Source organism: Papaver somniferum, chromosome 7 (genome assembly GCF_003573695.1).
Source record: "Papaver somniferum cultivar HN1 chromosome 7, ASM357369v1, whole genome shotgun sequence".
Taxonomy (NCBI): Eukaryota; Viridiplantae; Streptophyta; class Magnoliopsida; order Ranunculales; family Papaveraceae; genus Papaver; species Papaver somniferum.
In genome coordinates, this window is record NC_039364.1 from 7,068,314 (window position 1) to 7,093,675 (window position 25,362).

Below are 25,362 nucleotides of genomic sequence, written 5' to 3' on the forward strand. Positions count from 1 at the left end.
GTCCCATTTATAAAATCAACTGGAAATATAAAACAATCCTATTTCTGAAATTCTTCACAAGGCCTGGATTTCCAATAACGTTTGCATTCTTCATCACCTCATCATCGTGGGTGTACGCTTCTGGAGGCAATTCAGAATTCGACAAGAAATTCCATCAACATCCTAAGCTCACTACCGTACACTTCTCGGTACATAGAGAACGATACCCTAGAATAACCAACGAAAACCAACGAACCCATGCTAAAATAGAGGTGCGAGCGTTGTCATTACTACTACTAACCAAGCACATCTTCTGATTCAACCAATTAACGCTTTTTTTTTTCGTCAAACTAAACCAAAAGATATAAACCCTAACTACCAACAAAACTCATGCCCAATAAGTAAAGGTTAACCTAAATAAATTTCTAATTTCCGCCTAGAAGCCACTTCTTTTACATGGACAACATCAAATCACAAACAAGGATACTCCCAATATCAATACCCAACGGATGAACAACCATACATTTTCACAAAACCAATGCATAAAATCCCAATATTTCCCATTTTCACTATAAAAACATTGAAACAAAAACTCTATCAGTGTCTAAATCATATAATCAAACCTCCTCAATCAGAAAAACAAACAACCAAAAATAACAAAGAGAAAGTGATGAACACAAGATTAAACATAAGACTATAAGAAATCAATAAGTTGGATTACAATGGGGCACCATTTAATGTCAAATAAGGTTTAAATAAGAACTCAAGCTACCGAGGTTCTTCGACCCATATCTAGATTTGTGAAGAGAGTAGGGAAGAGGAATAACTGCACAGTCTCATCAATTTCAAAGGGGGTATACCATTTTAGAAGATTGATGGATAGGTATATAAATGTTGGGGGTAAGCTGACAAAGGGGTATCGTTAGTGTTTTTGGGTATATAGGGGAACTCCTAAAATTAAAGATTCCACATGGGTGCAAAAGAAACAACAGGTGAAAGCTTCTATAATGACTACTTATCAATTATCAAGGTAATCCGCTGATATATGATACTTCTTAGATTTAAGTCTTTTCATTAATAATAATTAGCATAAGCACTGGTACTATCCCATCTATATGTCACACTCATGACTTATGTTAAAATTTGAGAGCTAGTTCACTCATCCCATTATCTCTCCCCTGTATCCCACATTCTCTAATACAAGCTCCATTGACTTAAGCCAAATGCGATGCAGAACACATATTGATCTGGAAATTAAATTTCGTTGCTAATTATAGAAAGTCATAACTACATTTAAACCCTACTCATTTTCTTCCAAAATTTTAGCTACCTAGCTATAAATACTACTAGAAGCCTTTCACCTTGGCGATCATCATCAGTAATAAGTCTCCACCAACTAAGTGGTGGTACTATTTAGATTGTTGACCCCAAAGTGGCACATGATAAGTTCTAATTTCTGTATTGGGCCATAACCAGTTTAATCAATCTTTTTGGAAGATTGAAAGAGCATCATCACAAATTTATGGAACCCTACTACTAGGTGTTTTTAATAGGGATGCGTCATTATGCCCATTTAGCCAATATAAAAGTTGAATATTTTGATTGAAGATGCACTTCCTTGCAAGTGAGAGGCCGGTTTTAAAGGTGTTTTTTACACGGTTTACTAATTTATTTTCGAAAAAATAATCGGTTGTACTTGGCATTTTGGCAATTTTCTCCCACAAATCCAAGTAACTATGATACTCTTTTCTCGATTCAAGTTTTAAGAAATTCAAAATATTAGTGGTTCTAGACAAACAAAAAAAAGAAAACCGATTTCAAAGCCTAAAAGACTAATTTGGATTTGGGATCCTACCGGAATGCCATGGGAATCAACATAATGTAAATGCCGGCTATTCGCAATGTTAAAACTCTCGGTCCGTGATTATTAGTGTTTTCTTAAGTAAACTGACGGAATTTAACTTTAAAGGCCAATGGAAAAAGATATCTGAATATCTGACATGCTTTAGGGGAGTAAATACCCCTATGTTTTAGTGCCTAACTAACTAGTATCACTCTAAACTCCGGAAAGCCATAAACATGAACATTCTTAAGATAAGTAGGAAAGCAAGCCTGTTTTTTCAAAGGGAAACAGTGTTGATCCCATAAACATCATAACTCATTCAGGGACAAGTCAACTGGATGTTATATCAATTTCATTGCATGAGATTTGATATTGTTTGAGGATTTTCTAGTGGCTCTTTTGAATGACAATCTCTTAACTCTTCACCGACTTCTACCAAGATATATATTCCTTTGTCCGACTGTGACACATCTTGCTATAGGCTTAGCTTTTAAGGTAGTAGTACTCAAGTTGTGTTGCTTTACATCTAACTTTTTGTACTAGATACTTATGTAGCTTTTGTTAGTGAAGTGGGTCTGGTGCAACTAGCTAGCTTGTATGGACGCATTTGTCATTTGGGGTTGGCTAAAGGACGCAACACTAGAGCTGGTCCCATTCCCATAGCCTTTTTGGCTCTATCTTCAGCGTGATCTAGCTAGCGTACTTTGCGATCTTTCAACTCAAGGTTACTGTTTTTCTGGTATTCCATTATTCAGCTCTGTAACTACCCAACTCCGACCAAAAATATGCTCAAGTTGCATTGTTTCAAGAAGCATGATCAAGAAAATGCGCAAGTTGCTGCGGATTTGCTCATGTCTTTGGTGGAGGCTTTCTCAATCTCCAAAGATTTCGTATCCTAAACTGTGGTAAAGCAAAAATTAATATCGGATAAAGTTAAAGAAGAAAAGTGGTACAACCTCAAACCTCATTTGCATCTTGTGACCTCGCCTATTCAAGTTGTTGTTCACACCCCAGCTTGATTAGAGCAAGAACGCTATGGTGTTGATAGATCCTCCGACGCAAGCCTCAAAAGTAGAAAAATGCAACCACGGCACAGAAGTGGCTTGGGTTATAACGACTTTTCTCTAATTAGTTCTCCGAATCTAGAGAAAAAATTAGGAAAAAGATCCTTGCTGACATTGATTTGCCGATAAATTTTGCTTTTTAAGTTTCCTCTGGTGATGTGATTCTTTCCTAACCATAGTGCCTGCTTTTAAGCAATTATTTTGGAAATGCCCCTAAAATTAGCAAATCAGTCCAAGATTTTAGTAAGGGTTAAGTGACCATGTTTTTCTCATATATTTCGGAAAATGGCAGTTATTTTAAATGTTTATATAAAGTGGCCGATATAGACTTTTTCCATCCCGTTTTTAAAAAAAACAGATAACAACCGATAAATGCATAAGCGTCAGTTAACCTCCTTAGTAAAAGACAAATTAACCCTTAGTGAGTCAGTCTGGATCGGTGAGTCAACTCGCCTGAACAAGATTAAGGCCATTATACTCTTGACAATAATGACAGCTTTGAACCCTTGCTAGAAACTGCACAATCACGACAGCACTCAACTTCCCTTGTCACATTTATCTATCAGGCCATCAGTTCATATCTCACACTCTTAACTCGTTCGTTCCATCTCTCAGTGTCATTGTCTACAAGCAACGGCAGAAATAAATCAAACCCATTAATCCTTGCACTATGTTTAACTTTGAACACCTGCAACAACTTCATATAACAACCACCCATGCACACCTGCAACATGAACCAACAACTGCAGTCACTTATCATTTTCTCCCTGTAACAACCACCAATTGCAACTGCACCTGCAATTTCATTTCAACTGCAACACCATCTTCTTAGTCAATTAACCGCCACAACTTTTCTTCTTTTCTGAACAACAACAACACCAGTTGAGCCATCATCTCGGCTCAAAACCACCAATAAATTGAGCTCAACACAAGCAAATTCTCATAAGATGGTCATTGCTTAGTATACAATGAATACCAACCCTGCTCATCATTATCTTAGGCTACAACAACAACAATCTTTCAACAGCAACATTACAACCACTTACAATATCCACTAGCAATTCCACCACTAGAACCTTAACCATTCTACAGCTGCACATACCTGAAATCCAACTCCAGCATTCAGTTCCTCACCAACTCCATTCCTGTAACTCAAAATTATCTCCTCCAACAGTTAAAACTTTATTTCTTTCATGCATCTTTCTTAGCTCAACATCACTACCACTAGGGATTCAACTTCACCATCATTACCATCCAAACCAACTCAGCACAACTATCACCACCTGTAATTCCAGCTTCAAACAACATCTGTACTTGAAAATCCATGTATACTACCACCAACATAACACGCCCATTGAACCCTAATTCCCTGTGAAATCAAAATTTAACCTCATACAACCATTTTCACTCCAATCAGAACCAAACCCAATTATTAATTGATTCAATTAGCTCAATTTCATATATAATAACAAATCAATTACAAAAACCTAAATTTAACTCACCTCTTCTTATGAGTTGAATTAATACTCGAATCAAAACCATCATCAATTTTTTCTTCTAAATCCATTCGGAATTCTTCAAGGAAACTCTAACTCTTGTTTCATCTGATTTAATGTTTTGTACCTCATCTCCACAAAATCAAAACCTTCTCTGAAGCCCTAAATATACACTAGATGTCTTCACTAAATCTACGTCTTGAAGCTGATTTGACTTGTTCAACGCCGATGACCGATCTGGTGGGTCCATGTGTAAAATCAAACGGAAAGGCCACTTTATAGAAGAATTTGAAGTCTTGCCTGGTTTATTAAATACTCCCTCCATCCTAAACTAAGAGTCCGCTTTGATTTTGTCAAGATATTAAGGAAATCTTATAAAATATCATGACTAGCCCTTGACTAGCCTATTTAATGTTATATTATTACCAAAATTAAATTATTAGCTTAAGTTTGATAGGATTATTATTTTAGGAAATATTTTAAGAAAATCAAAGCAAATTTATATTGTTTTTATTATGGAATCCACAATTTAAGAAATTTTTTTTCCTCCATTTGATTTTGGTTTCCCGTACTAAAACTTTAGAGTCTTTGGAATTTTTACTTAAGAGAAATTAAAAATTGAAAATGTAGATTATTTCCTCTTTAGATATACTCGTAAATATGAGATCGTAAATATGTCCTAGCTAGAGAAACTAGATAGTCTAGCATATGTGTTCTTCCATGGTGTTTCAAAAAAAAAAAGATGAAAAGATTAATACAGATGAAAAGGTTATGTAAGAATAAGTAGAAGTTTTATTAGGAATTTTATAACTATCCATAAATGTTTTTATTTAAAAAAGGAATGACAATTAATACAAAGATTTGGGTAAGTTTTTTCCCTTATATATGGTGATATTATTTAAGATTTTGATATTAAAAATGATTTTATGATTATTAAAAATAAAGGATATATTTGATAGTTTAAGGGAAAGTATGTTTATAAACAGAGCGGACAGATAAAAATGGACAGACCAAAATAAAAATTAGGACAAATAAAAAAGAACAGAAGAAGTATATGGTTTGAAACTGATCACTTTATGAATTTTCCCTTGATAAGTTACAGAGTACAGATGAAAATGTCAAATTAACACTTTTTTAAAATAGTGCACACGAAAATGGATCCCAGTGTTGCCTAACACTAATTGTCTATTAATAAAAAAAGCCTTACGCTAATTGTAATTAGCATATAAGTACGTTTTTTTACAGGTCACTTGATCCTCCATATATATTAGATTCTTCAAACCCAAAAGACACCAGCTTGTGTGGAATTTAACACCTTCTTAATTCTTCTGGACTGTTGATGTATGTACGGATTACGGACTGAATGACCAAGTTGCTCAGTACGACTCTTGACAGAATATCTGAATGGGCCTGACCCCAAAGATTTGAAGGGACCAAGGAAACACTTACAGAACTAGCTAGTGTCAATTACTAGTTTACTACACTTTCCTTAGTTGCATAGCCAACTGAAACTAGTCATGATCATTTATAAACTAGCTAGAAATCATAAAACCTAGTTCATTGTGAAACCATATCTATATTGATTACTTTCTAGATGGATCATGCATATTTGTACTGTGACTTCTTACTGATAAAAAGGAAACTTCACTTCACCTCCCTTTGAGTTTACATAAAGCAGACTTTTCTACGGACCTACATTACAAAATATTGTGGTCAGTATTCAATTATACCCTAAATAAACCAAAGTTTTTCCGAGTAGTCATCATCATGCATCATGAAATTTGGATCATCATCACTGTAGAGTCAAAATAATAGTATTGTTGAATAGTGCAACTCAAGATGATCGATGGCAACAACAAAATTATACATGGTCCCCAAAAACATTTCATCATACAACTTGTACTGAGATCAAAACATCTAGGGTATAGTACAGTCACTATAGCAATCAGAAACTAGAAAAAGGCACAGTTGAAATACCAACAAAAACTTTATTTCTGGGTTAAAGATTATAATAGATGATCACTAAACCCAAATATTCTAAAGTAAACTATCTATCTATAACCTGTATAGTTAGTAATGATAGTAATAGTACCTTACTACCTTACAAATGCTCTTCACATGGGTTTCAAGTTGATTATGTGAAGTAAATACAACGTGATGTTTTCTATATATAATGTGCATAGAGTTGCTCTTATTTATAAGCAACCCACTCAAATAACCATAGTAGTTAAATGAATCTACTCTTTTGATAGTCTTCTTCTTTTGGACCATTTCTCGATTTGTGCAAGTCATATTTGCGCAAGGGCCATGCTAATCTTTTCTGTATCGTTATAGTTTTTCCGGATGCCCTGAAGGAACTACTCTTTTGATAGTTTCGTATAAGACACAGAAGAAGTAACTTCAGTTAAACCTTCTTAGGACAAAATAGCTTCAAGGATCAGTCATGAATCGGATCGATGACCTTAAGCTTATTGGGTTTCAGTTGTGATGCTAGAGACAATGTTTTAAAAATAAAAGGGTTTCACTTTTCTTGCCACAAAAAAATCTGACCGAATAACTTCATCTATATACAGCAAATTGCTACTAAATGCTTGACCGAATATTACCATTTCCTGTATGCACGAACTAAATTGTTGATGATATAGTATAAACGTATTGTTTTCTTTGTTAAAGACCTTCAAAAGAGAGATTCTCTTTTACTTAATTAACACAAAGAATAGTGGTGTGTTGTGAATCATCGACAAATTATTCCACTTTGTTTTGTAATTCACTGGCGAATCGTACTAGCCAGAGAAGAAGAAAAATATCGTCAGAGCCGGTGTCCATTTTGCTTCCCTGCTGAGGCTCCTAACTAGGCCTAGTTGTAAATGTTAGAATCAAACTTTTGGTTCAGCAAGAACACTTTCAGTTTACTGGGACTAGGCCAACTAAGTTAGAAATTATGAGTGGGGTTCTGATCACCGAGTCAATTACGATTCTTCTTCAGCCTCCTGGCTAGATTATAACTATCCCTTCTTGTTGCGAAGTCTCCAAATCTATCAGAATCAAGTGTCACACAACTCACGGCCCTCTGAGTAGCTTCAAGAACCAGGTCAACGCTTGTATCCAATCGCAACATAATAGTCCACGTACACTTTCGGGTCCACATTTCCACTACACACCCATTAATAATTGGACGAAGAAGGTTATAAATTTCAATGCAGCTTCTTACCAACTATTTATCTTCGTTTCTACTTCCAAAATCATAGTCACACACACTGTCTATACACAAACATCATGTACGACGATTACAGCAACGACGATTTATTCTCAGCTCTTAGCTACTCCACCACCACCACCACCACCACAACAACAGATTTCCTTCCTTACTCTAGCATCGAAGAAGATGTAGTGGCAAATTCTGTGCCTACTTACCAAGTATCCCCTCCTCCACCAATTCTAATTCCAACAAGCAACGATGTCTCAGCAGCTATTGATACTTTGGGAGCTTTGAAATCGGAAGTTGGTTATAGTAGTAGCAGTAGCTATGGATCACCAAGTTCATTGCCGAGTTATAGTAATATCTATCTTCATAATCACCATTATCAACCAAGTTTGTTTCAAAGAAGTATGAGTAGTCATTCACTTCTTAATCATCAAAAGGAGGATGGATTTTTCCATCCCATTTTCTCGTCTCATCTCGAGGAGGAGTTATCGCCTTCTTGTCATGGTCATGAGCAGGTTTTCAACTTGGATTCTGATGAGAGTCCGATGAGAAAAGTTTACAGCACCGGTGATTTACAGGTATATACACTTAAAGCAGCAACATTACCATACAAGTTGGTAAAGCTAATGTCTATTATACCCTTGAATAGTGTGACACAGTCACTATAGCATATTTGATTACCATTTGCTTCAAAAAAAATGTTACGTTTTTGTTTAGTGAAGTTTTTTTTTTTTTTGACTTATTGTTTACTGAAGTTTGCTAATTTGTTTGTTAAATTTGTATTTTTGTTGATTGCTTAGACCATTAACGTGGCGCGAAGTACTGGACGATCAGACAGCCCATTGTCAAATGAGAACTGCATAGAAGGACTGAACAAAGTGGGGCGATACACCGCAGAAGAACGAAAAGAGAGAATTGAGAGATACAGAAGCAAAAGAAACCAAAGAAATTTCACAAAGAAAATTAAGGTGATTAATTATGTTCTTAATTATGCAAAGTATCATTAACAAAATTTATTGTAATATAAACAAGTATAAATGGTACATCATCATGAAGTATCATTTTTAGAAGTGAGCTTTTTGGGTACTATTCTTTAAAAATCGGTCCACAATTCGAAAACAGCCAGAAGGAAAAAGGAAAAGCCATTAGTCCTTTTTTTATGTTTTCACAATTCAGTGAAAATGTATTTCTTAATTAGACCAAACATGTTTTATAGTAAATATTATTTACATTTCAAGTTTTCAACGCCCTAGCTAATATATCTTTGGGTTTTACTGCTTGATTCACAGTATGCATGTAGGAAGACATTAGCTGATAGTCGTCCAAGAATTAGAGGTCGGTTCGCGAGGAATGATGAAACTGGTGAGGATACTGGTTATAATTCATGTCTTAATCATCATCATCAATGGAACCTACAAATGGGTACTGAAGCAAACTATAACGAAGAAGTTGACGACGTTTGGATCAACTTTTATGAAGCTAGCCTTCTCTGCTAGTTTTTAATTTACTTTTAACGGTCAACTGCGCAAATTAGTTTAAGGTGTGTGACTTCATTTATGAGGGTTTAATTTTCTTCATTATATTCTAATCTAGCAACTGTATTTTAGATTGTGTACTGCTAGTAAATAATCTTGAACGAAACATAAATATGTATTACAGTATTAGTAAGTTTATGTACATAATAATAACTTAATTAAAAAAATTAATTAGGGCTTTTTTAATATAATTCTTCATCTCATGCATGTCTTATTGTCTTTGTTGTGAAAATTATCTTTCCAAGATCACGAAAAGCACGTTAAATTGAAAATGACTGGCACGATATGACGGGGAAGATGAGACGCGAAAATAATCGTTAAATCATCGTCAATCAATACAAAAGTTGCAAGAAATTCTGAAAGAAATGGGGTTAATTTCATGATTAACGTCTTGTTTAACATGACATCAGTAAAGGTAACAATGTTATCAGTAGACCATAGTGTAGATGTTGTTTTGGCCTTAAGATTCCCAATAGACTTACGTATGCTTTAATATAGTGGAAACTGGAAAGGTCCCCTTTAAACATATTTTAGCTTAATATGACTTTTCTGATGAGTTTTACCGTTGCGTCAAATTCTTCAATAAAGGCCCGTATAGCTGCTGCAAAAGATTCAAATGAAAACTATTAAGCAAAAGTAACTACTCCAGGAAAAAATGAAAACTACAAGCGAAGTAAGCGAAAAAAATCCACTTAGAGCTTTTCCAATGATTAGTATTCGTGGGCTGCAAATAGTGTTTCGTTGAAATCAACCCTTGATTTCGTCACGGGTTATGATTTTTCCCGTCGAGCTGCCACATCTGTCAAACACCTTAGTCTTTAGCAAATTGAAGAGCCTAAGTAGAACGAATAATAACATAATGGACGGTGCCATAGCTTACGCGTTACGAAAGCATAATACATTTTGTTTAATCCAAATTATTTGATAAATCTAACCATTGTTGTGCAATTAAAAGCTGGGTATTCTTTCCCAAAACCTCTATAACAAAAGAACACTATTTCATTAAACAAAGATTAGGCAATCTTTTCCAATCGTGTATAATTATTGTTAAATGCATCATCTCTTTTCGCATGCTAAATATATAGAATTAATACAAAGATTGAACAAGGCAGACAATCTCATTATGAGTCCAATATTTAGAGGGTTTTGTTTTAAAGTGTTGTTTTGGCTTTAGATGCATGATTGCTATTGTTTTATGATGAAATGGAATAATGTATAGCCAATTGGGTCCGATAAAGTAATTTAAATATATGTTTATTTGATAATTATTGAGTCAAATTTTGACTAGAATCTGACTTTTTCATTTGAATTAAAGGCTACTACTATTCTTTCATGAATGAAGATTGTTATTATTATCAGGGTATTTCTTTCTTTGTTGATGTATAGAGGGTACATTTAGCCACCCTAACAAGTGGGGAAAACACTGATTCTTGTCTGGCACTAACTTGCAAGGCTTAAGGAGGCTATACCCACTTAGTGGGTTGTTCTTAAACATTTTATATCTGTAGCTTTGTTTAGAAGAGATAGAAAAAGCCGCTAAACTCAAAAAGAGTTTCCGAGAAGAATGTAATTAAAAGCCAGAGTTCTTTGGTGTTTAGTATAGCACCTTGTTAGTTTGGGTCTTGACTCTGTCTGAGTCAGGTCGCAGATTGTTGTTTTCTCACTTTCTCATGTCTGGTTCGAGGTCTTACACAATTAAAAATTAGATTCAAAAATTTTCTATAACTTTTTTATTTTTAAAGAATTTCTTGTTTGGATTTCTTTCTGCCCCTAAGACAACACCATTATGCTCTTTCCAAATAACCCAACAAACTTCTTAAGCAGATGAGTCAGTTGAGTTTGAAAAAATAGACAACCCTCAAGCTTCTTCCTTCTTGATTCAATATTAGCATGTGGCGAATATATGTTAGGACTACAGTAAGTGTAGGATCTCATCATACTAATCGCCTAGATTTGCCTCCCCTTAGATGTCTCTTCATCACTGTTTTAGATGAGTTAAAGTATGACTCAATCAAGAGAGTGACTGAGACTGAACTCTCATCACAACGTCTATTCTGATACACTCTCCACACTGTTTCTTAAGACAAGATCCATTAACTAATTAATTAGACGTTTCCTGTCCATAAAAATGATTGAACCTAGTAATTCATTCTTATCGTCCCCTAGTCAATCATTGACCAAGTGCATTAGGTTTTCTTTGTGCTTAATGATTGATATGATACAAACAGAAGTGTTCCAGGAATAATGTGACTAACCTAAACATCATGAATATCTTTACAGCAATCATGGACACCGCTAAGTATGCCGTTAGTATTGCAAAGTATTCGGTTAGTGTACGTGTACACTCAACAGGGGCGATGCCAGAACCGCTGAGTTTAGGAAGGCAAAAATGTTGTCATCCATTGTGCCAGATGGGCTGAGGGTGTAAGCAAGGATAAAACGGGCTTGAAAGCCTACCCATTCAATGAGCCACCTACCCCTGCACCCACGGACTAATATACTCAATTCCTCATTGGTGACTAACCTCAAGGATTAAGCAGCAATATTCATCAATTCGAAATTAGGTATGCCTAGTCTGCAATGATCAAAAGATTTATAAAGCTGAGATTATGCCACCCAGTGCATTCCATTTGAACCAGCAACGTTATCCATTTATTAAAAAAAGAAAAAAACCTCTTTCCCTCGCTCATTCTTCTTATTCAATAAAATTATCAAGAACAATCCTTCTCTGCTCAGATCTAGCTCATTTTGGATCGAATCAGAACATATCTTTTCACTATTTATTATTTTCTAAGTTAGTTAGTAGTTTTAGTTTAATTTTTATTATACTTTTTACTTATCTACACCATTATGGTGGTTTTATCTACTATATTGACGTTTATCTTCGCTTTAATGCGGGTTTTGGTTAGTGGGTTGTGTTCCAAGATCGATAATGATGCTCTCCAAAGACGAAGCCTTCATCTTCATCGGTGATTTCTTTGACGACAGAAGCTTCATCACTAGTTACAATAGATTTGAGCAAATCATTCCTATTTTGGGAGCATATCTTTTTAAAGAAGAAAAACAAACTATATGGTTAGGATTTACTTCCGAGAAAAACCACTTAGGATCTCAATGTTGCTTCCGTCGCTGTCACCATACGAGAACTTCATGCTCCATCAAAGACCCAAAAATAGCTCTCAAACGGAACATAAAGAAACCTACGAAAACTTAGATTGGGGATTCATCAAGCTTGGATATCCAACTATATTCGTGGATTGCATCATGTTATGCGTCACAACTGGGACATACTCGATCAACATTAATGGTACACCACACGGATACATTACTCCAACAAGAGGCATTATGCAAGGAGACCCAATATCGTCCTATATTTCATAATATGTGTGGAAATCATGTCCACTAACCTGGTAAACCTTAAAAATCCAAAGAAAGTACAAGGACTTTCCATATCAGAAAAAACACCACCCATTATACATTTAATGCATGCTGAGAACCTCTTAATCACTTACGAAGCTTCTTTCCAAAGTAACATTCATCTCAAGAGCATCTCATTCTTACGGATCTTCACCAGTCCAGGTAACACCCAAATCTATAATTATTCATTACTTGAGATTAGACCCAATCAAGGTGAGTTATCTGTATGATTTTTGGCGAACGATATATCTAGAGTTCTTAGCAAATGGGACGCTTCCGGAGTACAAGAAAGCAGCTAAGCGTCTAGAGAATAAAGCTAACCATTACTTCTTGGTTGATGGACAACTCTTTTGGTGAAGCTTTAATCAAAAAATTTTAAGGAAAGGCCAGAATGTTCACTCAAATATACACTGCCGGATATTATTGACCTATGATGGAAGACGATATCACCAATTATGTCTAGAATTGCGAACAATGCCAATTACAAAAACCTAATTCACACCTCATACCATGCTTCATAATGTTTGTACCCCGTGTCCCTTTCACAGTTTGGGAATGGACATCATCATGCTAATAAATCCTAAATCATCCAAACAACACGAATACATCATCAGGGAGACAAAGTGTTTTGCTAAGAGGGTAGAGAAAATACCGTTAAAGAGTACCACCGGGGAGACTATCACCGCGTTCATCAAAGAATATATCATCTGTCATTTCGGGATACCCATGTACATCATTTCCAACGGCGGGTCGCCATTTGTGAACTCTAATGTGAAAGAACTTATGACGGCTTTCCGGATTAAACATAAAACGTCAACACCCTACTACCCACAAGGGAATGGCCAGGCGGAGGCCAGAAATAAATTGCTCTTGAGCATTCTGAGCAAAAATTTATACGAAAAAAAAAAGATTGTGGCATGAAGAGCTCTCAACAGCATTATGGGTGTGCAAAATAGCTAAGCGGACCTCAAATGAAGCATCCCCATACAACTTAATACATGGAGAAGAATGCAATCATCCCGGGTGAAGTGGTAGTGACGTCGTCTAGGATGTTATCGGCTAGTGGTGTTAACATGATTAACAGTCGCATCTGGTCGTTTGATGTAATATAAGAACGAAGAGAGTTAACTGAGAAGCAAGAAGAAAAAAAATGTAAAGAAAGATTGGCAAGATCTTATAGCCAACGAGTCAAGGTCCGGGAATTTGAGAAGGGGGATTTTGTATTGTCTATAGCCCCACAAGTTCCAAGGGATGCCAGTGCAGGAAAATTCTCCATAAATTGGGAAGGTCCTTTCCTCGTTCTTAAAGTGGGAAGGTCTGGATACTACAAGCTTGAACACGCGGATGGTTCAAAGATTACATGAAAACCGAATAACGATATTGATGGTATGTGGCTAAAGAGATTCTACCCATAAAGAGAATCGGGAAGGTCTTTGCAGAGCTTTAGCTTGTATGATGTAACTCCCTTGGTAAAGATATATATCGGATTCTTCTAATAAAGAATCTTCCCGAGCTTCAATTATTCTTATTCTAAGAGATCCCGAATAAAATGATAACATGTATCTATATGCTTCGTCCTATCTAGCATGATAGTCTAAGTTGTTGGATAAATGTATAACACTTAGACTGTCACTGTACAAAACACTATCCTTTTGTTCCTTTCCCAACTCAGCTAACAAACCTTGTAACCAAATCATCTCCTTGCTCATGTGACTGCTACATACTCAGCTTCCGTAGTGGACAATGTCACCAACTTCTGTAACCGTGAGTTCCAACTCACTGCATATGACCCCATAGTATAAACATAACCAGTTGTACTTCGCTTTGTATCTACATCATTTGCGAAGTCTTCATCCACATAACCCCTCAAGATAGAACCACCACTTACACAACACAGTGCTACGTTTGTGTTTCCTCTCAAATACCTGAGAATCCACTTCACTGCTTCCCAATGTTGTTTTCATGGGTTGCTTGCATATATACTCAATACTCCCATTGCATGTGCAATATCCGGTATTGTGTACACCATAACATACATTAGACTCCTAATGGCCGAAGTATAGGGTACGTTAGCCATGTACCCCTTTTCTTCATTTGTCTTCGCACACTACATACTTGAAAGAAGAATTCGGCTTCCAAATGGAGAACTAACTGGTTTAGCATTCTCCTTATTGAACCTCTTTAACACCCATTCAATATATTTGTTCCAACTAAGAATAAAAGTTCCCTTAGGTTTGTCCCTTATGATTCTCATACCAAGAATCTATCTTGCTTCACCAAGATCTTTCATAGCAAATTCATTTGCTAATTTTTTCTTCAAATTATCAACTTCTTATAGAGATTATACGATAACCAACATTTTATCCACATACAATAATAATACGATGTAGTCAGAATCATACCTTTTGAAGTAACAACAATGATCTGCATCACCGTGAGTAACCTCTTCTATGCATGAAGTTATTAAACTTCTTGCACCATTGTCTCGGGGCTTTTTTTAAACCATACACACTCTTATTTAGCTTGGAAACTATATCTTCCTTGCCTTTTACTACGAATCCTTTCGGATGCTTCATGTAAATTTCTTCATCTAGGTCACCATGAAGAAAAGTTTTCTTTACATCCAACTGTTCAAGGTAGAAATATTCTGAAGCCACTAGGCTTAACACTACTCTGATAGTAGTCATATTCACAACTGGAGAAAATATCTCGTTATAATCAATACCCGGTTTTTGCTAGAAACCATTTACAACGAACCTCGCCTTGTAGCGAACTTCCCCATTTGCTTCAGACTTCATCCGATAAACCCACTTGTTTTGCAGCGCCTTCTTACCTCTTGGTAATTTTGTTAACACCCGTGTTTCATTCTCCTCAATTGAATTCATATCATCTTCCATGGAAAGTTTCCACTTGCATTAATTATCAGTTGCTAGTGCTTCTTTAATATATTTAGGTTCACCTCCATCCGTGAGTAATCGATAATTCAAAGCATACCTGGGATTTAGTTCGGAGTTCTTGACTATATTCGTACTTCTTGTGGAACTTTAGGAGTAACTCCCACTGCAGCAGAAGTCCCTTTACCTTTTACTTCTCCTCCATCAGAAATACCATGCTCTTCTTGTACCACACTTTTTCCAGAAACATCATCAATATTGATATACAACTCCTTATCGACGTTACTTGACCCGACATCTTCAAATTGTGTTGCATTCCTTTTCTTGTAAAGATCATTCTCACTAAAAGTTATATTTGTACTTCTAATAACTTTGTGACCCTCATAGTCCAAAGTTTATGCCCAAAAGCGTCATTTGCGTAACCAAGACATTTCTTTGCTTGACCACCTATTTTAGACCTCTCACAAGGACTAAGATGAACATAACCAACACTACCAAAAACTTTCAAATATGAAAGAATGACCTTTTTTCCGGTCCAAACCTCCTCTGGTATTTTCATATCTAATGGACTACTACGTATCCTATTGATTAGATAAGCATCTGTATCCATTGCATGTGCTCAGAAGGTCTCCTCCTCATCTGAAACTAACCCTTTTTTGCTTTCCAAGAACATAATCTTCACAAAAACTCATATAAACAAACTTCACCTTCGGTAGATATCCTCCCGAACACAAAATCTTTTTGTTTTTGTCACTCATGTTCCCGAATCTTCTATGCCATAAGTTAGTGTCTTCACCAATACTAGCCACTGTTAAAGTAGATTCATCTGAAGTCTGGTATAGAGTATCAACTATAACTCTTCAAGCTAACACCATAACCCCTTTCTTCACTTTCCAATTATGTTCCGTAAACAAAACTTCACATTCATCATCACAAACTTGGCCCATAGACACCAAGTTTTTCTTCAAATTTAGAATGTGCCTAACATCCTTCAAATTCCATGTTGAACCATTGACTTTCAGAATCACATCCTACAACATCCGATGATGTCACATGCTTCACCGTCATCTAAGAATACTTGGCCATAGTATCCTTCCTTGTAAGAGATCATAATTCTCTTATCACCCGTCGCATGGAAAGAAGCTTCCGAGTATATAATCCAAAACTCATCTTGCTTGTCCTCGGAGAGTAGTAGAAAACTTTATGTAATCATCTTCTTGTTATCAACAAAGATCTTCATTGGTTCCGCGGCTGCAACTACGTTGACCTCTTCTTGATTACCTTTATTTCCACTACTATTAGCACCTTTGTTTTCCGGAAAACCACGCCGGTAGTTCCCTAATTTCTTACACACCCAACACTCTACAACACCTCTAGGATGAATTGAGATCTCCCCTAGAGCTCTAGACTTCAATCTAGATTTATTGTTGTTCTTATTTGAACCCCTGCCTCTTTCTTTTTGCAAAATTAAGGATGAAATTGAAGAACTAGAACCGTAACCTTTATCTATTCTTCTCCCCTCTTCAAAAATTAAAACTTTCTTCTTCATCAAGCTTCAACTTCTCGCTCCCTGCGGAATTATTAATAGTTGTTCTTGCGGTTTCCCAACTCTTTGGCAACGACGATAACAAACGTAAAGCTTGAACTTCATTAAAAGTAATACTAACTTTTGAAAGTTGATAAATAATCGATTTAAACTTCCTCAAGATGTGCGGAAATCGCTGTGCCTTCTTGCATCTTTAGATTAAATAATTGTTCACACTACATAATCTTTCCCGAGGCTGATGAGTTTTGATACAAGTTTCCAAGTTTATCCATAAGATCCTTCGTACTAGTTTCCTCTTGTACGTTATTATAGACTTCCTCTGTTAGATATCTATTGATCATGGCTACGCACTTGCGATCAAGAAATGCACACTCATCGTCTTTGTCTGCTCCTTTTTTCACGACTCCACCTAATGTAATAACAAGGTCTTTCTCGTATAGATAGTCTTCCATCCGAGACTTCCAAAATGAAAAGTTCTTCCCATTGAAAACTTTAACCCAACTACTGTACATTCGTTATTATCACCCATAACTCCCACTCCAATTGTACTACGAACAAACCTATGCTCACGTACCGAAGATTAACCTAAACCAGTTGTTAGGATTTTTCGTTCGAATCACTGACAAACCGCGGCATAACATGATCTTGGAATATTATGATGAATAATAAGTAAACCAAGCACAAGCAATAATAATAATGCGAGAAAGATAAATAAATTCACAAGACACAAGATTTATAGTGGTTCAACAATACATACAACGTGTATATATTGTTTACGTCCACTTTGAGCCGCACCAACTCAAATCCACAATGAAGAAAACGATTAAAACGTAGTGTGAATCCCAGCAACCGTTATTACACCGCAACAATACCCGAGACGATAATCTTGTCTCTTGTTCCTCACCTATATGCTCTTGTCTCTTGTTCCTCACCTATATGCTCTCACAACGAAACCCTATATGTTTACCCTAAAAGTTATACAATTATAATTCACTCTTTCTTTATCTCTCTACATGGCCAATAATCTTGTTATATAAGTTACAAACTTGGACCCCATTTCCCAAGAATCCTAGTCGGTTAGGAAAAACCTTCCCACCAGACTAATACAAAGTGGGGAAAAATATCGACCCAAAAATCGTTCATGAGTCAGTTTACGCCGGTGTACACGTAATGGTATCTGTACCCACCTTGGTTCACGAATTCAGAGACTTTTTGGAAGGAATGCATACCGGTATACATACCATAAAAAGTCTGTCAACTAAATTAATTCTTGAATACTTAACAGAAACGATAAGTAACCAAGCAGTCCACTTCTTCATGTACTAACTGCAGACAGATATTTTTTGTAGAATCATTCCTAATCACTACCCCCGGAGCCATACCTAGAATTATCAAGTGACCTTCAGGGCGATACGCCACGACAAGAGAATGAGACGATGGAGGAATTAAAGGAGGAGAGAGACGCGATGCAGGGTAGAAAAGGGAAAGGAAAGAAGACAAGAAGTGATTTATACTTTGGTACTTTTTTAGGTGGGCACCAGTTAGTTTGGTCTTTTCAAAAACACCTGGCTAAATTAGGGCCTAGGTACATTGATTGGGGCCTATCGAAATTTTATTTCCACCTCAAACAATGATGGGTTGTTTAAAAATTACATGAAATTACCAAATAACCCTTGCTCTAAAATACTAAAATCTAATTTCATTCACTTATTCATAGCTGCCTCCCTCACAAAACTTGATAACCACCACCGCCGCTATCTCCATTCTTCACGACCAACTCCATTATCGAATCACATCATCAATGGTTATAGAAAAAAAAATCAAAAAAACTCTTAAATTAGATTTAACGTCTAAAACCCAATCTCAGATTGGTTATTCAAAAATTACACTCGAACTAGTTCAAATTGGATATAAGATTGGAAAGAACTAACAACTTAATCAAAAAAGAAAAAAACCAGAAAGTTGTTCAAAACTGACCAACACAAAAATCAGAATCGGGGGATGTGTTGCATCACATATACCGATTCTGGATTTGGGTTTTAAAAATGAAGAATATAGAACCCATAATCGGTATATATATCGCAATGCAACTTCCGATTCTTATTTAATTTCTTCTGTCAATTATTCTACCAACAATCGGTTTATATTAACATGAACAAATGCCGATTTTAACAGTCTACCAACAAACGGTTTATATTGACATGAACAAACTCCGATTTTGACAAAAAAATAATTTTGCTTGAATCGGCTTATATGTACATCTATATATGCCGATTCATATCTATAAAATTCCAAATTCAGAGCAGCTCCACTTCCATCGTTGTAGTTAAACCATCAAAAAAATTCCAACATCGTATAATCTAAATTCAAAAATAGAAATGGCTTGAATTACTAGGATTTCTATTGATTTCCAAATACCGACAGACAAAATCACAACAAACAATCATCAATGCCTCTTCAATTTAACTTTACAACCAATAAATCAAGAGTTTACAATACAAATTACCCTCACCCAATTTTCGCAGCAGAAAATTGCATCCCGAATCTTCTCGAATTATTGCCACTGCTAGACGAATCCGTACTTTTACTCGAAGTTTCCATTACCCTCAAAAATCCTAAAATATTGATGATAGGCGAATTTCATTTGGATTCAAAGAGATTGATCCAATCCACGTTTATTACTAAGCTGTGAAACAAAAAGGAGCAGAAGAAGAAGAAGCTGAAGATTTGTTGTGTCTGATAAAAATATGCTTGGAATTTTTCTTTATCGAAGGTTTCTGTCTCAATATGTCTTCTGACCTATTCTTTTGTCTCTCTCGTTTTGTATAGTGAATAAGAGAGAGATGCGAGTGCGACTAAAAGGCCCACAACTCCGGAAAAGATTGCCACCAGCTGCTTAGACTTCGCCACGTCCTTGGGCATCACCCATATTGTAAGTTAGATGTCGTAGAGAGTTAGCCACGTGACGTCCACTCATCTTTTAAGCTCACCTTAATAACAAAGGAAATTCCTCATTTCCCTTATTTCAAAAATGCCGATACTTGTAACAATCGGTCTATACGTGTGTAAATCGAAAACCGATTCTCATAGGCGGTCTATGTGGTAAATACCGATTCTAGGTGTTTTTGCGAAGGGAAATTTTAATCCAGAATATAATATTTTTTTTCAGTTTTTGATGATACACTAACATTAGTTGATTTTAGGATTAATTTGACTAAACATCTATTAATAATCTGGATCAATGAATTAATTATTATAAAATAATTGGATAAGGAGTTTTTCATTTTACTTCTTAATGACCCTATTTTGTTATGTAGTTACAAGGCCCCAATTTAGCCAGGTTTTCGTATGGCTGCACACTTCGAGATTGGTCAACCTATTCCAGTAGGAGCCTTTCCATTTAGTTTCTTTTTCCATTGTTTGTATAATCAGCTAATCAACATTTTCTAACGATTATGATTTTTGCACAACTCCATTATTATGAAACCAAAAGAGTTCTTATTTCTTAATTACTTTATATGTAAACGACAACATGGAAATAGTAAAGAAAACATGGTGCCAACTCAATTTAAGAGAAGTAGGTTCAGATCACTGATGGACAAACATGATAACGATGTATAATAACTGATACGGTTCATAAAATTACATCATTAGAGACAAAGTCACTGCTTCTCAAGCAACTCGAAATCGAGTTATTACTTATATTTTTATGCACTGAATGTTAGGATCCAGTTCAATGTATGATACCTGACATGCATTAAAATTAAACCATCTAGCTGCATGCACACAAGTCACTGAACGAGATTTTATTTATTTATTTATTTTGAAATACGGTGATCTTGATGACATTCCTGATGAATGAAATGCAGACAATAATTGGCTGGACCAAAAAAGATATAAATATATAAGAAAACAAAAGTTTGAGCTCTTAAGATATAAAGAATACTAAAAATTTGAGAAACAGGTGATTCTAAAATGAAGATGGAATAAGTACTACTAAATATATGTTTTGATTCCAAGGTGTTACACTCCAAACCATGACATGAAGTTTATTATAATAATTTAACATTTTTTTTGTATTGCATAACCGGCAAGCAGACTAGTACACTAGGGGCTGCGGACGCTCATAATATTTTTGAGATTATATTTTTAGTCCTAAATCACTTCTTGACCCCATTTTTTGTCCAAGAAGTGTATAAAAACCAAATGCAAGGGATCTTCCCAAAAAAAATAACACGATGAAACTAAAAGAGATATGAGTATCATTACCTACACGCGGTAATAAAAAAGAACAATAAAAAATGTTAGAAAACAACAAATTCACAAAAAGAAGAACAGAAAAGACTTGCAGAATAATATCAAAAGGCAGAGTATACTTGTATCTACCTTGAAGAACTTCACATCAACAACAACAACAAAAAAAAAAAAAGAGACATACAAAGACAACAAAGAAACCATAGACGAAAGGGGTGTGAATCTTCGATTTCATACGAACTGTATGGTTTTATTCAACCAACCAAAAGAAGTTTAGTCCCTACCAAATAGTTATATTTACCTTGCTTGCTATTTTCAATCAATTCTTTGTTATTTGCAGAGCTAAAAAGTATTAAAATTTTATTACTAAATTTTAAATTGTGCTTTAGAGTTTGTTTTTGTTTAACAACAACTTATAATAAAGATCATTGTGATAATAGTTTATGAAATTTTGTTTATTTTATTCTATTTTCTCGCGCACTTTGGTTTTGTAATATATTCTCTATACAAAGAGAGCATTAAATATTCCATAAGCAATAAACAGACCCGTGCATCGCACAGGTAAAAAACTACCCCTTCGTTCCATTTTACTTGATGACGAAATCATCGTGATTTTTTGCGAGATCATTAAACATTTATTCACGATTAGTCTTTCAAGTTGGAAATTCTAAGCCAAAACCCAAAATTCACTAGTTTATTTGCAGAGACTTTGTTAGCAACTTTAGGTCTAGGTAGTTTTTTCTTTTTTGAACTTGAGAGAGTACCCGTACCTGTATCATTGGATTTTATATTCAGTTTAATCCCAATTCCTACAATTGGCTTTGACGAAGAAGGCTTTGTGATACTAATCTTTGGATCTTCCGAAACTAGTGGGGAAGTGTCCACCTCTCCTTCTTCTTCGAATCCATGAAATCTGTCATGGGATTCAAAACCAGGGGATGGCGGGATCAACCTATTATGTCTATGTATGTCATTATGCCTTTTTCTATTAGTACTTGTGAGACTTGTGAAACACAGGTGTAGTATATACCTACAACTTTCCTTTTGCGTCCGACAATTTGAAAGGTTCTGCGGACTTATAAGTTTAGATTGGCTAAATGGATTATCTACAAGGGATAAAAATTGTTTAAAGGAATACAAAGGATAATACGATAAACTCGTAATTTTTGCAGAACACGCACTCCATTTAATATTTGATTGTTGTAACCCTTCGTTTGGAAGCCAGCGGCATGGAGGCATAGTCGGCGTGGCTTTGGCATAGTTTAGGCGCAGCCAAGCTAGGATTTTGGCATAGTTTTAGGCGCGGCCAAAATTAGGGTTATGACATAGTTTAGGCGCGACAAAAATTAGGACTTGGCATTGGGCCAAAAGTTTCCACCCGTTTGGTGGCGAACTTTGACGGCTGAGATTTGCATCTCAGAAGCAAGAGCGGCCGTTGATTGTTGCAACCCTTCATCTGGCAGCCAACGGCATGGAGGCATGGCCGGCATGGCTTTGGTGCGGAGGTATGGCTGGCATGGCATGCCATTGGCACTGTGGCGCGGCTGGCATGGTTGGTATGCCTTTGGTGCGGAGATGTGGCTGGCATGGTAGTGCGGCTGGCATGGTTGGCATGCCTTTGGCGCGGAGATGTGGCTTGCATGGCATGCCATTGGCATGGTGGTGCGGCTGTCATGGTTGGCATGCCTTTGGCACGGAGATGTGGCTGGCATGGAATGCCATTGGCACTGTGGTGCGGCTGGCATGACTTTGGCGCGGAGATGTGGCTGGCATGGCATGCCATTGGCACGGTGATGCGGCTGGCATGGTTGGCATGCCTTTGTCGCGGAGATATGGCTATTAGGGTTTAGCATGTCGAAACCCTAGTTTAAAATATGTGCTACGCGTGATTGACATGTTTGGATAGCATGCGCGGCTGGCATGTGCAGAGATGATGCCAGTCAGTACCGAGGGCTCTGCCGTGGAGCATGGTATATAAAAATGGTACCCCGATAATTTTACGCAGACATGTTGAATGGTTCAATAAATGTGCTAGTGGAGACATTATTACTCAAGTGTGACGTCACTGTCTGACTAAGGTTTTACTATTTTAACCCTAAGCTAAAAACCACCATCAACACCCGTCATAAGTTACTTTGGGAACCAAGGTATGACCGGTCACATGATGAATTGGAAAGTTAGTTTTAATCAATCACAACCTACCTTTGGGAAGCAAGGTATAACCGATCACAAGATAACTCGGGAAGCAAGGTGTAACCCACTACAAAAACCTGAGAAAAGGCCACTAAAATCTGGCAACTGCCCCGAAAAATTAGTTGCCAAAGGCTTTCGAAACTGGTCAAAGGCAACAAGTAGTTTCCATATACTTCGGCAACAAGTTGATCGCAACTACTGTTTTTATTAGTTTCTGAACTCTTTAGCAACAAACATATGCCTACAACAAGAGACACACTAGTAGCCTAATGCTTCCGGAACTAAGCAAAGGCAACTGCTAGTTTCTGTATGCTTCGGCAACATGTTAATGGCAACTCCGGTTATCGTTAGTTTCCAAAATCCTTAGCAACAACTGTAGTTCAACTTCATAAAATACGCTTGAAGCCTTATGCTTTCGGAACTAAACAAAGGCAACTGCCAGACTGCTGGTTCCTAAATACTCCAGCAACAGTTTAACCGCAACTACTGTCTCCATTAGTTTCTAAACACAAAACCAAGTAAATTATGTGACTGACCTGAACTCCGACATTGCCGGTGTAAGTCTAAGTGATCAACCAACCATATAATGTTCCAAGTTTGTAAGCTTTTTGTAGTCTTTTTAGCACTACTAGATCTGGGCTGCGCATTGGGTAGGGTGGGTATGGCCTATTTCGACACCGTGCCTGCTAAATGGTAGTATAACCGGTTTCTCTTTTCTTTCTTCTTTACATAAGAAATGATATCAAGGCTATTGGAAACTGTTTTACAAATAATAAATCAAATCATGTTTGAATGAATGAAACTCCAAACTATTTCCCTTACCATATCATGGTCTCTTTCACAGAAATGTCACCTATAATAATGCAACCTTTCCTGGTCAGTAGGAAAGAATGCCTGACACCTAAATGACGAACAACATTTACTGTTTCCTATTAAAATTCGTAGGTTAAAGATATTGGGGGTCGATTGTAACTTAAGTGTTTGCACGGAACCAAATCAAATATAATCAGGATTCAAGACTTCTCCATCAACCATTGACAAAGCTAAATTGAAACTATAGCTATGGACTGAAATTGACTATGCTCGACTAAAAAATGACATCACAGTACTTAAAAACACTTTTATACACCAACTTGAACCATGAGCATCAGTTTCAATATTGGAGTTGATCAGACTAATGAATATACTTCTTCTTGATGTTGTTCATGTAACCTTCTTCAACCGTCATCTATGATGATGGAATAAGCACTAAGATCACCCAACAACTCTGCAACAAGAGAAATGAGCAATTATAAATTCAACAAACTCATGTGTTGTATAGATATACAAGAAAAGCCGAAAAGACAAAAAAGATGCATATAAATTCCTCTACTATTTATCCTGGTCAAGACTACAGATGTACTCCAACCAAAATTAAGTTACCCTCAACCATATCAACATCATTCTGATTTCTTTCTGTCTGCCTCTAAAACATAAACGTCAGCAATTTCTTTCTTAGGTAAAACATATCAGTGGGTTGAATAAAACAGTGGCAGTTAACAACAATATGATACAGTTTCAACATAGACAGAAATAACATGTGAATCAAATCAAATACTTTAAACAACATTTCACAAATATGTATAGGTCCTCATACACGAGTGTGTAAACAAGAAACCAATCAGTATGACAACCCATGTCATTATATTCAAATAAAAATTATAACTATACATCAAAAAGTGCAAATAAAAAATGCAACACCTCTTTTAGACAAGAGGGACTAACAGACCATGTCATTATTCATTGGCAAACTAAGAATTTTTATGATTATATTACCACAAAGAAAGTTCACACTTGTTCAAGTTTTTTACCTGCTTGGCTTGCTCTTTTGATGAATGAGCAGGAGTACAGAATTAGGATCCCAATGTCATCTTTGCTCCTGATATAGTACAGAACA

The 25,362-nt window shown here is 36.1% G+C and overlaps 1 protein-coding gene and 1 non-coding gene across 2 annotated transcripts; one reads left to right on the top strand and one right to left on the bottom strand.

The window, feature by feature from the left end:
* Window positions 1-6,638: 6,638 nt before the first annotated feature.
* LOC113300687 lies at window positions 6,639-6,740 on the bottom strand. Its single transcript, XR_003335893.1, has one exon. It is a non-coding gene; the product is annotated as a U6 spliceosomal RNA (small nuclear RNA).
* An 881-nt stretch (window positions 6,741-7,621) lies between these two features.
* LOC113300537 (two-component response regulator-like PRR73) lies at window positions 7,622-9,297 on the top strand. The gene is made up of 3 exons (XM_026549747.1): window positions 7,622-8,165; window positions 8,388-8,555; window positions 8,877-9,297. The coding sequence occupies exons 1-3, from the start codon at window positions 7,659-7,661 to the stop codon at window positions 9,081-9,083; spliced, it is 882 nt and encodes a 293-aa protein (XP_026405532.1). The 5' UTR covers window positions 7,622-7,658; the 3' UTR covers window positions 9,084-9,297.
* Window positions 9,298-25,362: the final 16,065 nt, after the last annotated feature.

Bases quoted from the DNA above. Each gene is read 5' to 3' on its own strand.
- LOC113300537 (XM_026549747.1), top strand. From the start codon at position 7,659: ATGTACGACGATTACAGCAACGACGATTTATTCTCAGCTCTTAGCTAC. The intron at 8,166-8,387 runs GTATATACACTT...TTGATTGCTTAG, and splicing joins ACAGCACCGGTGATTTACAG to ACCATTAACGTGGCGCGAAG. The intron at 8,556-8,876 runs GTGATTAATTAT...CTTGATTCACAG, and splicing joins ATTTCACAAAGAAAATTAAG to TATGCATGTAGGAAGACATT.